We start from the raw sequence: 16,840 nt of genomic DNA on the forward strand, positions 1-16,840 counted from the left end.
CACAAACGAAAAACCGGCTTAATTTTTATATTCAACCTCCTAGGCATAAACTCTTCAACCATCTGAAACAGTTCCTCTCTTCATAAATTTTGATCCTCCTTAAATCTTGTGCTTCATTGAAATTACCCCTATCCTACCAATTACCAGCAGAGTTTATGTTATTTTTTCCTCTTAACTTAATCCTTGTATCAGTCTGGTAAATCTATGCTGCACTCCCAAGCTAACAGTGAGTCCCTGGCATTGCTCATTGTATTTCAGATATGGTCAAACCTGTGCTTTGCATCGCAGTAGCAAAGCTGCTACCCCTTTGTACCTCAGGCCTCTGAACATTAAGGTTGACATACTATTTGCAATTTTCTGAGTATTTACAGGATCTGGCTCCAAGGTCAATTATACTGCATCCTTTACATGGAAACCCACATCTTGATTCTTTAGAATAAACTCTTTTAAACAATTTTTCAGTTTACAAGTGATGATATTTTCCTACATTGAAGTCTATTTGTTGCAGATGCTTCTACATTTGCATAATCTATTAATGCTCATAATTTAATACTTCCATCTGCACTGCCTAGAAAGGAGTGTTATTGGTGAACTTGAAACTATGTACCTTTCTATTCTATCATCTAAACTATTTACAGTGACATAAAATTCTGACAATCAGCTATCTCACCATTTTGAAATCCCAATAGTTTAGTTTAATATGGAGCATGGAAACAGGCCCTTCGATCCACTGTGTCTGCGCCGACCAACCCATTCACACTAGTTCTATCCGACACACGAGGGATAATTTACAGAAGCCAGTCAACCTACAAACCTGCACGTCTTTGGAATGTGTGAGGAAACCGGTGCACCGGGAGAAAACATGCACGGTCACACGGAGAACGTATAAACTCCGTACAGCACCAGATCAAACCCATGTAACTGGTGCTGTAAGGTAACGCCGCTACTGCTGCGCCACTATGTACCCGGGAACTGGTTGCTTCCTACTTAGTAGTCCTGATTCCTGCATTCCTGACCACTTACTGCAGCTCAAGTTCCAGCCCTGTACCAGTGCTTCTTTTAGGTGATCTGGTTCTGTTTTCGACGCTCTCTTGAAACTTAAGTTTCATTAAAATGTTACTGTGTAGGATTTTTTTCATGTGACATAAAAGTGAACTGAAGTATTAATAAAATATCGTCTGACAGTCCAGAAAATCTGTTCAGCTGTACAGTTGTAGGTCTACTGTAGGTTCCTGTGTGATGCCATTAGTCACTTCTGCCTATCTGAATCGCACACCATTCATCCCACATCCCCCCTGCCGCTTGCTTTTCTGCTCATGCCCATAAATTTCCACCAGTTCCACAAGTTTCAACTTAAGTTATTACTGAATTAATTTTTGAAATATAAATTTAATGATCTCTTGCCCGCTATATAAGATGTATATATTAAAAAAATCAATAGGCTGCACAGAAAGCATGGCGCGAGGAAAATCATGACACAAAATCCATCTACTGGATTTATGGCACCTATACAGGATTGTAAAAGTCATATTCACATTTTATTGATGATGGCGTATTTAAATAGACTCTGGGAGATGATTCTGACAAACCGCGTTAATCTCTGGTTAACCGCTTACCTAATTCTAATAATCACTTAATTATTTGTTCATTTTAAACATGAATTAATTATTTACTTAATTCTAACCATTATTAGTTCATATGGATTATGAATGCGGCCCTTCTTTGATTTTTTTCTTCATTGGAATATTATTATCATGGATTCAGCTTTATGTTCTAAACAGCTAAATTCAATGGGATCAATTCCAATTAAGCATAATGTTCAACTTATTGAGTTTGTTTTACACAGAGCTGACCTAGAAATGAGGTCATGTACACCCACTGGTGTTACAATAAAATGCCTGATGGTTTAAATAATTGAATCCATTTGTTTTTAATCCAATCAAAGCTATATTTTTTATAGATATTTTAAAATATGATTATCCTTGCTATTTTGTGCAGTGTTATGGGTGGTGAATGTTAGTTAATGTTCCCTCTTATTTAATAAGCTTTCTACATCTATTTTATAGAAGCATTTGGATATTAATTATTATGCTATTTTATAGATATACATTTAACTGTTTTATAGCAGCATCTGGAAAAGTTTAAGAAGGAACTGCAGATGTTGGAAAATCAAAGGTAGACAAAAATGCTAGAGAAACTCAGCGGGTGAGGCAGCATCTATGGAGTCTGAAGAAGGGTTTAGACCCTAAACATTGCCTATTTCCTTCGCTCCATAGATGCTGCCTCACCCGCTGAGTTTCTCCAGCATTTTTGTCTACTCTGGAAAAGTTTGCCTTACTTAGGGGAGCTGTATGTAAGAGCTGAGTGATCTCCTGGACAAGTGTCGATCGCCTGGATTGGGGTCGGAGAGGAATTTCCCGGATTTTTTTCCCGAATTGGACCTGGGTTTTTATCCGTTTTTTTGCCTCTCCCAGGAGATCACGAGGTTTTTGGGGTGGAGAGGGGTGATAGCGGTATAAAGGGGAGGGTAGTGTCTTGTGTTCTGTGTCTTGTGTCTACTGTTTGTGGGTAAGTGTGTCTGTTTAGTGTTCAGCCATGAGCGAATGGCGGTGCGGGCTCGACGGACCTGGTGGTCTACTCTCGCACCTACTTTCTATGTTTCTATGTTTCTATGTATGATTTGGAAGAGTTTAATCTATATTTGGTTGATTATTTCGGAACATTTCTTTTCTCATTTATCTTCCTTTATCACTCTTGCTTTGACACGTGGTTGTGAGGTCAGTCACACAGATTACTTCCAGGGCATTACCCAGAAGGAACACTGAATGAGCAGATACATTAACCTCCATCTTTCTCATGGAGCTCCACCCCACACTAGGACCCATGAAAGCTCTTGATGCTGTGTGATTAAGACTGATATCCAGTAGAGAATTTTGTTTTGTAATTTATTGGCAAAGTAAACATTTATTGTCCGTTCTGAATTTATTTTCAACTAAAGGACGCATCAGGTAAAAGGTTTAGAAGTGTGAAAACACACACCTCCAAATTCTTCCCAGCTGTTATCAGACAACTGAATCATCCTACCACAACCAGAGAGCAGTGCTGAACTACTACCTACCTTGGTTTGACCCCCGGACTATCCTTCATCAGACTTTGCTGGCTTTACGTTGCACTAAATGTTATACCCTTTTCATGTATCTATGCACTGTAAATGGCTCAATTGATGTGTTGTCTCTTTCTGCTGACTGGATAGCATGCAGCAAAAGCTTTCACTGTACCTCGGCGCACATGATAATAAACTAAACTGAACTGACTTGCAGATCCGTTTCAGAGGGGAATTGAGAAAAACCTTGCTATGAGTTAAGGGTGGCACAACAGGTAGTGCTGCTGCTTTCCACTACAGAGAGCCAGGTTCAATCTTGACCTCCCTGGAAATCAGTGTGAAGTTACATGTTCTTGCAATTGCATGGATTTCCACTAGGTACTCTTGGTTCCCCCAATATCCCAAAGATGTGTAGGTTTTTAAGTTAATTAGCAGGGGAGCAGAATGGAGTTGATTGGCATCTGAGAGAGGATAGGTTACCAAGAAATGTGGGGCAATTAGATTGTTCTGGGAGCCAGCATCAGTCAATTGGCTGATGGATGCAGGAAAAAGTAAGATAAGGTGGAATGGGGATTTCCTTTCTCAAAGGACAAGGAAAATGCTTACAACAATCCAGCAGTTTCATGATTACCATTTTTGCCTTGGGCCTTCTAGGTTACCAGTCCAGTTACATAATATTTATTCTTGTGGAAGACCTGACCAAGTTCTGAAGTCATTCGATAAAGCTTTCACTTCTTTCAGCTTCAAACGATAACAAAAGCTTCTTGTCCATTTCACAGTCTGTGACTGCGTTTTAGTCTCCACTGCAGTGTTTACATAAGATTGATTGTTTTTCTTTGTGTGATTGACATGGGTTTTTTTTTAATTATGTTGAATTCTTTTTCGGACTTTGTGGCAATGTATGGCTGTATCTGTTATCTGTTTGACTTCCTGTCTGATTTGCATGTGCCTTGTCCTGCTAACATTTATTGTTATCTTGAATGCATTCTTCTCATTTCGATCTTGCAGGCTGAGCTGACGAGCGCAGACTTTGAGTTGTCGTTAAATAAGCTGAAGACGGAGAAAGACGCCCTGCGCGACTCCCTTGCCAAGATGAGTGCACTCAGTGAAGGATTGGCTCAGGATAAGGTTGAATTGAATCGTATCCTCCTCCGGGTAAGTTAGCTGAGCCAGCTTCAAAAGACCCCCCTCAGAACAGAACCACTTTGATACACTTTAATTCTGGCACTCATGGATCAGATAAAATGCACATTGTTAAACCTCTGAGAACTCATGCATCGTAACTTACAGTAAAGACCAGAAATGCAATAATTTTGAGTACGGTTCCCACTCTGCTCATGGCAAAATTGCCTGAGGAGATGTTACAAGAAGCCTCTTCATGTGGATTGATTCAATACTCTCCCTGATTTCTTTTTCACCCTGAAATGATTCAGTAGTCAGGATTTCCTTCATGATTAGGCAGAGACCACAATTATTCCATTAACTCCTGTTATAATACGGAACCACTTGGCTATCAGACATGTCCACATTTTTCACCTCTTCCGGATCCTAAAAAGGAAAATGGCATCAGTGAATGTGGGTTAAAGCACTTTCATGATGCACAACGGCATGGAATTCTCTCGGGATCAACAAACTACGTGACTTACTGTAAATTGCACAGCTCTCTTTTATTCCTTGCAATCTCTTGTAATGTGTCAGGAAGTCATCAATATCAGCTTTTGAAAATCATCTTCCAAGCCATCTTGGAAAACATTACAGGTGCAACACCTCTCCAAGAGGTTGACAAAACGGCGTCCCCTTCCCCCTGCTCTGACTGTGGCGGACTCTCGAACTGAACCATGTAATTCTAACTGGGGTATGCAGTACCCATGTCTTAGCTGTGGTTTTGCTGTGTCAAATACAACGACACAATCTCTTCCTTCTTCTCAACCACAACCTTGTCCTCTTTTCAGGCATACTTCGTGGTGGCTGGCTACCTAATGGAGTGTTGCTCGAGGGAGTGTAGCTTGAGTGAGGGCAAGGGTCTTTTGTGGCTGTTTCTTGCGCATTTGCTTTACACACAAAAACATTAAATGCAATGAAGATGTCACATACAGTATGTCTGAAATGTCATCTATTCCTTCTCTCCAGAGATGCTGCCTGTCCCGCTGAGTTACTCCAGCTTGTGTGTGTGTAAGTGAATGAGCACAAGAGAGGTGCAGTTCCAAGGATTAGTTTTCACTTTGACATGATTAATGACATGGAATTTCTTTCAACACTACGTCAGAGTGAGTCACCCCAGGAGCAGGCTCAGCACCCACCTGCTGCCAGCGCTTCATGGTGGTCCTGGGTGGCTTTTTTTGCTCGGGTGTATAAAGAACTCCCTCATCCTCTCGCCCTGCCGTCATATAGGTTTTCCTGGTCTGAAGACAGCGCTGCTGCCCCCTTTCACTTCCTCTCACCCTTTTCAGTTGGAAACTCTGCAGGACAGGACACTTCTATAGAGTGTAGAGTAAGAGCTTGAACACTGGTGTGAGTAAAGTCTGGGGGCTACTGTAAATGTGATATTTAACATTTAGGACCTGCTTTATCAATGAGATTGGAGCTGCCCTTTTACAGGGAATCCTGATTTGAAAGCACATGCATGGAAAGGCAGAAGTTGTGGTGGTTGAAACATGTAGTTAACGTTTCCATTTGGGACCAAGAGAATTTCAGGACATGTTTTATTTACATGGCTTCCAACATTAGGGATATTCATGCCTGAACAACAATCAGACTAGATACTCCCAAGACCAGAGCAAGATTTAATTTAAACTTCTTGAGTTTCATATGTCAGCAAATAATTAGCATTTTCATTTCAAAGAAAATCGTTCATTGCTGTTCAGTGATCGTAATCTTTCTGTGGACTGCCTACCACAGTTCTACTGGCTAGTAATGGAAATTTATCTCCAAACAAGTTTAGTAATTGGAGATATAGGGATTCTCCTCTTGTCAAGATCTCAGCCAAGGATACGCAGATTATTTCAGTGAGGTTGTGAATATGTTATGGGCCAGTAAGTAATGTCCTGCAATGGAACGGCACATGTCTCTTTCAAAATACAGTCTTTATTTGCCTGTGCCATGGCTAAAAGTGGCCTCAGAATTGAGTACATATTTAGGAGTATTAATTTCTGGTAGGGATATTAGAACAGGAAAGTGAGCATGGCGTTCATCATAAATTCATCATGTCCACCAGTTCATAAGTCACGGGGGCAGAGGTAGGCCATTCAGCCCATCGAGTCTACGCCCCCATTCAATCATCGATCTATCTTTCCCTCTCAGCCCATTCTCCTGCCTTCTCCCCAAATCCCTTGATAACCATACTAATCAAGAATCTGTCAATCCCTGCCTCAAAAAACTCCACTGCCGACTGTGGCAATGAATTCGACAGATTGATCACCCTTTGACTCTGAAGAAGACCCACCCATCCTCTGAAGAAATTCCTCCTCATCTCCTTCCTCAAGGTATGTCCTTTTATCCTGAGGCTACTCCCTCTGGTTCTAGACTCCCCCAAAAGTAGCAACATCCTCTCCACATCCACTCTATCCAGGCCTTTAACTATTTAATACACTTCATTGAGCCTCCCCCCCCCCCCCCCCCCCCCCCCCCCCCCCCCCCCCCAATCCCTCAATCTTCAAAACTGCAGTGAGTACAGGCCCAGTGCTGTCGACCTGCTCCAAATCCAACACATCCTTCCTCTGATATGGGGCCCAAACCTCCTCACAATACTCCGAATATGGTCAGATCAGTGCCTTATAAAGCCTCAGCATTACATCCCTGTTTTTGTATTCTAGTCCTCAAAATAAATGTTAACATTGCATTTGCCTTCCTTACTACTGATTCAACTTGCAAATTGACCTTTAAGAAATCCTGCACCAGCACTCCCGTCCCTTTGCACCTCCAATTACTGAATCCTCACCCCATTTAGAAAGTAGTCTATGCCTTTATTTCTGCGACCAAAATGCATGACTGTACACTTTGCTACTGTAATTCCACTTCTTTGCCCACTCTCCCAACCTGTTTAAGTCCTTCTGCAGAGTTCCTGCTTTCTCAACACCATCTGCTGCTCCACCAATCTTTGTATCATCTGCAATCTTGGCCACAAATCTTCAGTTCCCTCGTCCAAATTATTGATATACAACGTGAAGAATAGTGGCCCCAACACCGACCCCTGCGGAACACCGCTAGTCACCAGCAGCCAGCCTTCTGCACCTTCTACAGCCTTCAACAGCACCAGCAGTAAAAGCCCCCATTATTGCCACTCTTTGCTTACTGCCATCCAGCCAACCTTCTATCCATTGTAGTATCCTCCCTCTGATACCAAGGGCTCTCATCATCTTTAGCAACCTCACGTGTGTCACCTTATCAAAGGCCTTCTGAAAATTCAGGTAATCTATTGAGATAGCTTTTATCACTTTAATATTTTCTTTTGTGGGTATATTATTTTTTTGCATTTTCATTGAGAGCCTTGGTCAAGAACAGGACTATTCATAGACAGAATTACACAATATCACCCCAATTATTAGATGTGTTCTCCATCCCTTATTGCTCTTAATATTCACATTCGCAAGCATCTCTTTCATAACATCAGTTTATTGTGCAGATTTGGGCCAATGTGCTTGGAGCAATCACAGTTAAAGCTCGGGGTTAATGCCAGTTAAATGTTTCTGTTCTCTTAGATGGAAGCTGATAGATCAGTTCTACAAGGACAGAAGAAAGAGATTGAGAAAGCAAAAGCTAATATCCACGATGTGTTGGTCCGTGTGGAACAGGAGAAAATGAACCTGGACACCGAGAAACATGGATTAGACCAATCCCTGCAGATTGTGGAAGCAACCCGTGAACAGCTAGAACACGATATATTGATTCTCCAAAGAGAGAGGGATCTGCTTCAAGATCAAATTGGACAGGTATGAACTAAAGGATGTTCCAACAGCTGGTGCAATGTTTCTCATTATTAAATCTAAATGGTCTGTTTGTTTTATTCCCTTTATTGTCGACAGAGACAAGAAGTCTTCAGGGAGTGGGAATGTGATTAACATAGTTGGCAATACTTCCATTTAGATATTTACCCAAATAAATAACAGCAACAGTGAAAGGATGTAAAAAGTACAGCAAACGTCTTTTGCCTCTCTCATTTCTTATCAATTGCTCTTTAACTGCCTCCTTGCCCCATTTTTTAAGCTATCTGTCGTAATGTTTTCGTAGATAGACACAAAATGCTGGAGTAACTCAGCGAGACAGGCAGCATCTCTGGAAAGAAGGATTGGGTGTCGTTTCGAGTCAGGACCTTTCTTCAGACTGTTCTTCTTCACACCAGTCTGAAGAAGGGTCTTGACCCGAAACGTCACCCATTCCTTCTCTCCAGAGATGCTTCCTCTCCTCCTGAGTTACTCCAGCATTTTGTGTCTATCTTCGATTTAAACCAGCTTCTGCAGTTCTTTCCTACATATATCTTATGTGGCTCAGTGGCTAATCTGTTTGCATTGTGTATTTATGAATGATTTTGAGAAGTCTTACTATTGTTAAAGGAACTATGGAAATACAAGGCATTGGCATTGGAGAGGTTATGAGGGATTCAGAAACTATGGTCCCATGTCATGGTTGTCCAGAGGTTTAGTGAAGATAACTATAAATTGAGATGACCTTCCTATTCCTATTATTTTTGCTAAGATTATAGGAAGGTGGTAAACAGTAGACATAGACATAGAAGATTCTGTAACTTCACAACTTCAAATGCTCATGAACAAAGGAGGTTGCAGAAAGAAGTGGACAATGCCTGGTCCATTACTGGTACTGACCTCCCCATGTGCGAAGGGATCTACAGGGATTGCTGCTTCAAGAAGGCAGGTAATATCGTCAAAAACCTACACCACCCTGACCATGCATTCTTCGCATACTCCGGAAGAAGGTACTGGAGTCTGAGAACCATTACCTCCAGGTTCAAGAACAGTTTTTACTATCAACATTCAGGTTATCGAACCAGCCTGCACAACCCTAACACCCACCCCACCTCACCTCAGCACAGAAATTGCACAGACTTTGCACTAACATGGTTGCTCTAGGTACTTTGGTTTGTGCCCTATCATGTAGCAATGTTACAACATTTTGAGATTTTAAAAATCAAGTCTGCAATTTATCCCATCAGATAAAGCATAAAAAGAAGTTTAATTTGACACCTAATTCACTTTCATATCTTCAGTATTAAAAAAGTTATGGCCATTTTCATACTCTGAAATTAGCATCTTGTTCCCTATTGCTTTTCCATTGACTTAACTCAAAAGTTGTGATCGAGGAGAGTCAAAAGCCCATAACTTTCTTAAAAATTAAAAGATCTGAATGAAATTTTCAGTTATTATAGATTGAAGCATTCTGAAACAAATATGAAACAATGTTACTTGGATGACCTGAACTTAAAGCATATAATTAGTTAGTTACGTAATTGTAGCTAATTACAAAATTCAATTACTAGATCTAAACATCTATCTATTTCTTAAGAAAAGATTAACATTTTTAAATAGCCTAAGTGTTCAAATAACATTCACACAAGAATTCACAATATAACGTGATTTTAAAATCTCATTGTCATGAATTTATAGGCCAAATGGAAGGAATTTAATGTTTAATTCCCGTAAATTAATGGGTATTTTAATCATCTTGCGAGTGGGTTTTTGTGGAATGCGATCGATTGGAACGTTGCGGTTGCAGTGAATTTGAACCCCATATCGGCCGGAAAAATACTGCCAGTTCGTATGGGGCCAAAATCACATTATCGCCAAGGAAATGTTGATTAAAGTCATCCTAAGAAGCAAGTTTATATGTAAAATAGACGACTTACATTTTGTTTTGTCCCCTACGTGAGATCCGTCCCGTTGGAAGCGTTGACGGCGTTAGAAGTAGCTTTTTATTTTACTCCAGGGATTAAATTCTCCGGCGATTTAAAAAAAAAACTTCCGAGAACGGAAGTCGGAACGATTTTTCTGCAGCAGCTTAATGCGGCTTTTACACGGGGCGACTTGACGCAAGAGTTAACCAGAGTTCAACATCGTGGGAACCTCGTGCGATAACAGTGCGGCATTCGTGGACCACCGTGGACCACCGTAGCGCTAACGGCAGGTCATCGTGTAACTTGGTCACTCGGGAGAAAATTCAAGAAAATTGGAATTTCTCCAAGAGTGACTTGTACACTTGTGGTTGAGTATTGCAACATTATATGAACGTAGTGGCCAGTGCGATATCCGTGCGATATCCGTAATAACTCTTGCGGGTACCGTGGGAACTCCTGCGAACGGTGAACCCGGAAGCTGGACAGAGGGGACAGAAGGTGATTAAAAAAGGTGGTCTCAAAAGGACACATGTTCCCATGTGTCCTTTGAGGACGTCCCACCTAATTGTCATTGTTGGATAATCTTTTTAACAGGAACACTTGCAGAGATGGCTCCCAGAAAATCTCAAAGGAAGGGGGAAAAGCGGGTCAGAGATGTTTTTGCCATGCAGGAGAATGAGGAGGAGACGCAGCAAGAGAGACAGGTGGAGAGGCAACAGGAGATGCCACAGATAACACTGCCTGTGGGCTCCTTGGAGCAGGGAGAGGGTGAGCAAGGTGCAATTCAGATTGCCTCCCCAGTAGCCGTTGTAGGAATAGCCTCTACAGACGCTTATGTAAAGGGAAGATGGCAGAAGGTAAAGCCATATAACTTCACCAGGGAACAAGAGGGGGAACTTGTAGAATGGTTCCAATTTAACGAGATTCTGTACGATAAATCCAGAGAGGATTATAGAAACAGGGAGAGGAAAAGGAACCTGCTGGAGACGAAGGCTGCCGAGTTTCCCGAGTGCTCATGTGAGTTTATATAACGATATATAAGTTCATCAAGAGGAGAACCATTTAATGTTATCCAAGATTTTAAAACATACATTGCTATTGATGTAAAAGTTCTGTGTTTGCAGTAAACTTAAACTTCTCTTATAAGTCTGTCTGTCTGCCCTGCAGCTGCAAAGTAAAAAAGTCGCAGACAGCTTTTACACCCTCTTTTTAATTAATTTCTCCCTTCTGCCTTCAAGCAAACGTTTTCGATGCACATAGTGGGCAGCTGCATGCAGCGCGACAATGAAAAAAACCAACATCCTGTACTCGAAATTATTTCGTAAAGGCATGTCTCCAAATGAGCCGATTCAACCAAGGGAGGATATATATAGTGTGTGAAAAAAAAAGTTACATCATTTGTGTCACGTGTAGTTCACGATGTTCATTCAAGATTTAACGCGACTGCTCGGGAAACGGCCAAGTAACTCGCACGAATAACATAAATGCCGAGTACCGTGGGAACTCTTTATCTACTGCCGTTATATCGTGCGAGACTCGTGCTGGACCACGACCTCTTCACTCTGGTGACATCTTGCGTCAACTCGCCCCGTGAAAAGGGGGTTTAACAGCCTGAGGAAGTTCGACTCCGTCAGGCAGGAGAAAGCGGCATTTTAATCCCTCTCCCCCCCTTAAAGGCGCCAAAGTCGCGCATACGGCCAGTGGCAGAACTGCAGCGCCGCTGAAGGTAAGTATTTACACAGAGAGTGGTGAATCTGTGGAATTCTCTGCCACAGAAGGTAGTTGAGGCCAGTTCATTGGCTATATTTAAGAGGGAGTTAGATGTGGCCGTTGTGGCTAAAGGGATCAGGGGGTATGGAGAGAAGGCAGGGATGGGATACTGAGTTGGATGATCAGCCATGATCATATCGAATGGCGGTGCAGGCTCGAAGGGCCGAATGGCCTACTCCTGCACCTATTTTCTATGTTTCTACAGTATGTAACATCGCTATATCATTGTCTGGCTTACTTAGAATAACTCATAATGTATTGCATATTTATCCAGTCTGAAGAAGGGCCCCAAGCCTGAAATGTCACCTATCCATATTGCCTGACCCGCTGAGTTATTCCAGCACTGTTTTTTTATTGTAAACTAGCATTTGCAGTTCTTTGTTTCTACATTATGTATATATATATTTGTTGTTGTTGTTGTTGTTGTTGTATCTAAAGTGCTTGTGAGGCTGGGGCAGGTATGTATTTCATTGTTCCAGTTCATATCCAGCACCATTAACATATATAACACTATTAACTCATCAGGTTGACCTGGTCACCTTTGGTCAAATTGCAGCTCAAATGCTGAGCTCACATTTCCTTTTTAGAGATCGTCCAGCATCCTGCATCTCTGTGCCAGGTCCCGATGTTTGTTTCATCTTGCTCTGCTCTTCTGTCCTATGCAGGTGAATCGGCAGAAGCAGTCCCTGAGTGAGCAGCTAGCTCAGGTGCAGCGGGATGGAGAACTCCAGAGTGCTGGACTCCTTCGGGCCAGCAAGGAGAAAGAAGAAATAATGAAGGAAAAGGCCGGCCTGGTGGTGCAGCTGACAGCTGCTGAGAGGGAGAGCAGAGCACTGTCTGAAGAGATAGCTGTCCTTAGGTGGGGGATTCTGAACCTGTACACTCTCCTTGAATGCTTCAATTAGAGGGAACCTTCAGTACAATTGTTGCCCTTTGCATGTTGTCAGACATCTAATGCAATCCTTAGGCCCTGGCCTGTGGAACCACAAGAAATAGCTATTTTTGCCAATTCCAAGTTTTGACCCATGAGAGAGATCAGCAATAATCATGTTGAATAGTACGGCGGGCTTGAGGGCCAAGAGATTAATTCATCCTCCCATTTTCTAATGCTCATGTGTTTCAGTGAAAATGTTGGATTCTCATTATAAGAGCATTGAACCTAGAACTGCAGAGCACAGGAACAAGCCCTTCAGTTCACAATGTCTGTATTGAACATAATGCCTAGGTAAATTAATCTCATCTGTCTGCACATGATCCATATCCCCCCATTCCCTGCATGTGCTTATTGAAGACCCACTTAAGGGCATTTAACTGAAGCAACATTGAAGGGACTGGCCATGCATTGAATTGCCCGTATTGCTGCCTGATCATTGCTGGTGTCATTCACATCAGTGGGCAAGAGGCACCTACCATTTCTCGCTGATTTGAGATTACAAATAACTTTTAATGGTCATGTCCAGCCTACAGTAATACAGCACCAAAACAGGACCTTCAGCCCCCCGAGTCCATGCTGAAAACAAATCACCCATTTTAACCAATCCCACATCAGTCCCATTTTATTTTCCCCATATTCCCCATCAACATCCGTGTTCTATCATTCCCCTACACACGAGAGGCAATTACTGTGGTAAATTAACCTGCCACCAACCTCGATGTATTTGTGATTTGGGAGGAAACCAAAGCAGCCGGAGGAAACCCGTGCAGTTACGGGGAGAACATGCAAGCTACAACGGAAGTCAAGATTAAACTCTGGTAAGCAGAGCTGAGATAGCAACTCAACTGCTGTATCACTGTAATGCCCTGGAGCGTACTTCCGTGAGGAGAGCAATATTCTATTTTCCTTTATCACTGAAGTTTTGATCCATCACTGGGTTGTGGTATATTTGCTCAGATAGGGATGGTGCCTCCTTGTTATTTAATCTACCACAGACGTGCGACCATCCAGCCACCCCTCACTGATTCATCTGGGCCCACCCCACCCTCCAGCCCACCTCATGCTCTCCTCCCAGACTGACACAGCAATACTACTTTGTTTGATGGACCCTGGATAATCTACAAGCAGTGCCTGGTCACAGATAACTAGCGTCCCACAGAGAGAGCTGAGGTGAGATGTTAACCACAATATTAATTAACAGAAATATCAACTTACTTCCATGTCCTCGAACTAATGTAAGGCTTTCTACATCAATCTGTATCTAATTGATAGCTCACAACTGCAGATCAGTCCTGATTGCCATTGCACCAGCACGTGTGTTTTACCTAGAGATCACGTACATTGCATGTCGACCCTCAACTCAGATCTTACTTATCATTTTTATTTTGCTGTACTTTCCAGGGCAGACAAGGAAGCACTAGAGACCAACCTGTTTGTAGCTCAGCAGCTTGTTGTACAGCTTGAGTCCCACAAGGAGCAGCTCGAGGGAGAAAATCAAACCATTCTGCTTGCGAAGGAGTCTCTTATAGGTGATTTGAGTGCATTTATCTAAAAGTGTATATTTTGTATGTGTGTGCATGCATGCCCTTGTGTGCACTTGTGTGCATGTACACGTATGGGGGCAAATTTATTTTGTTGTTCACCTGTGAATAATGGGCACTGTGTTAACCCTTTACATACCACTCTTAGGCCAGGTGCAATTTAGTACTTAGTTTGTTTCTCATTCAATAGTGCAGAGGAATCTAGGAGTGCAGGTGCATAGTTCCTTGAAGGTCGAGTCGCAGGTAGATAAGGTGGCCAAAAAGGTTTTTGGCACATTGGTCTTCATCAGTCAGAGTATTGATTATAGAAGTTGGGAGGTCATGTTGCAGTTGGATAAGACGTTGGTGAAACCGCATTTAGAATATTGTGTTCAGTTCTGGGCACCATGTTATAGGAAAGATATTGTCAAGCTTGAAAGGGTTCAGAAAAGATTTACGAGGATGAGGACTTGAGGCTGTGAGCTATAGGGAGAGGTTGAGTAGACTGGGTCTCTATTCCTGGGAGCACAGGAGGATGAGGGGTGATCTTATAGAGTTGTACAAAATTATGATAGGAATAGATCGGGTTGATGCACAGAGTCTCTTGCCCAGAGTAGGGGAATCAAGGACCAGAGGACATAGGTTCAAGGTGAAGGGAAAAAGATTTAATAGGAATCTGAGGGGGTAACCTTTTCACACAACGGATGGTGGGTGTATGGAACAAGCTACCAAAGGAGGTAGTTGAGGCTGGGACTATCCCATCGTTTAAGAAATCGTTAAACAGGTACGTGGATAGGACAGGTTTGGAGGGATATGGACCAAGCACAGGCAGGTGGGACTAGTGTAGCTGGGACATGCTGGCCGGAGTGGGCAAATTGGGCCGAAGTGCCTGTTTCTACACTGTATCACTCTATGACTCCATTATGCAGCAGATTGATTTAAAATAAAATGAAGAGATCATAAAATAATTCACTAAGCGTAAAAAACGTAGACATTTTTCAATATTAATTCATCATAGAATATAAAAAGATATGGTAAATCTTCCGCAGACAAATTAATGTAAAGAAAAAATAAGGGAGGTATAAAATTAATTCACAAGTAACGATATTGAAAATATTAATGTTGTTTCGCCAGTGTATACCAGGAAGACTAATGTCTTGGATGTGATATTAAACAGAGATATTCAGAAAATATGTGAAATGTTTGATGTTGGTAGGAGGATATAATGGAAAAGGAGAGATATTTGATAAAGAATCTGAAGTTGAAGAAAAATTGTGTTGGATTACACCCAAGTATATTAAAAGAAGTTGACGGAAAGGTACCAGAGGCAATGTAATACATATATATAATTTCATTTCCCAGAGATTTTGCTGACAGCTGGAACGACTTTGTTATTTAAAGTAGAAGATCCAACAGAATACAATAGATCCAGTTGAGTTAGCACCGGTGGTAGAACGAGTCGTCTTTAATAAAGTTGTAGTCGACAGTCTTGTAGAAACTGAAAATATAATAAGGAATGATCAGCACAGCTTTGAAGAGACAAGATCATATATGACCAAAGATAGACACAAAAAGCTGGAGTAACTCAGCGGGTCAGACAGCAGGTCTGGAGAAAAGGAATAGGTGACATTTCGGGTCGAGACCCTTCTTTTCGCTCTTCATATACGACCAACCTTTGTGAATTATTTAAAAAAGTGACAGAAAAAGTAGTAAACGATTAGTGTGGGAGATAAAATATACACGTAGCTCACGTTTTAAGTGTACATGATTTATGCGTTTTCGAAATAACATGCTTGTTCCTTTAGTACCAAAGCTTGATTTACGCGCTCGTATTTTTGGAATAACGCGCTTAAATTTACTACTGTCAGCATAGTCGGATATATGTTTAATTTACGCTCTTTGAATTACGTGCTGCTTTTCAAGCATATACAACCTGCATAAAATGCAAGGTGAACGCATTTACATTTTTAAGGGACATTGATTAGATAATGATAGTCGACGTAGAACTAAGGTCAATGCCAGTCACATTTGGGGTGAATTTCTGAATGCTTAACAATGATAAACAAAATAGTAAACAGACAGCAGAAGTAGTCAGATATAGGGACAGGTGAAAAAAGATGGGAAGTGTTCCACAAGGATTGATCCTTCTACAACTCTGCATGCTTTACATGAACAATTTAAACTCAGGAATTCAAAGCACAATTTCAAATGAAATAGACAGCACTGGTTTGAGGTGAGATCCAAAGGTGGGCCTTGTGGTTAATGAAAAGGAAGGAGAATGCGGATGAGGAGAAATTAGCTCCAGATGGGGGAAGTTCAATGTTGCTTCACATGAGAACATATTAAACCTGATGAACGGCAGGGCAGTTCTGCCCAGTGACCGGGTACATACGTATTCTTATCAGTCAATAGACAATAGGTGCAGGAGCAGGCCATTCGGCCCTTCGAGCCAGCACTGCCATTCACTGTGATCATGGCTGATCATCTACAGTCAATACCCCGTTTCTGCCTTCTCACCATATCCTTTGACTCCGCCATCTTTAAGAGCTCTATCTAACTCTCTCTTGAAAGCATCCAGAGAATCGACCTCCATTGCCTTCTGAGGCAGAGAATTCCACAGACTCACAACTCCCTGGGTGAAAAAAAAATTCCTTCGGCGGTGCTGGCTC

The 16,840-nt window shown here is 41.8% G+C and overlaps 1 protein-coding gene across 1 annotated transcript in view; it reads left to right on the forward strand.

Moving 5' to 3' along the window:
• The window catches only part of crocc2 (ciliary rootlet coiled-coil, rootletin family member 2), a 241,308-nt gene that overhangs the window by 142,185 nt on the left and 82,283 nt on the right, over positions 1-16,840 (forward strand). Inside the window, exons 16-19 of the mRNA XM_033031518.1 lie at positions 4,112-4,258; positions 7,801-8,031; positions 12,383-12,576; positions 14,053-14,180. Of these exons, the coding sequence (XP_032887409.1) occupies positions 4,112-4,258; positions 7,801-8,031; positions 12,383-12,576; positions 14,053-14,180 (700 nt within the window). The remainder of the gene's footprint in view (positions 1-4,111; positions 4,259-7,800; positions 8,032-12,382; positions 12,577-14,052; positions 14,181-16,840) is intronic.

This window comes from Amblyraja radiata, chromosome 13 (assembly GCF_010909765.2).
Source record: "Amblyraja radiata isolate CabotCenter1 chromosome 13, sAmbRad1.1.pri, whole genome shotgun sequence".
In the NCBI taxonomy this organism is placed as follows: Eukaryota; Metazoa; Chordata; class Chondrichthyes; order Rajiformes; family Rajidae; genus Amblyraja; species Amblyraja radiata.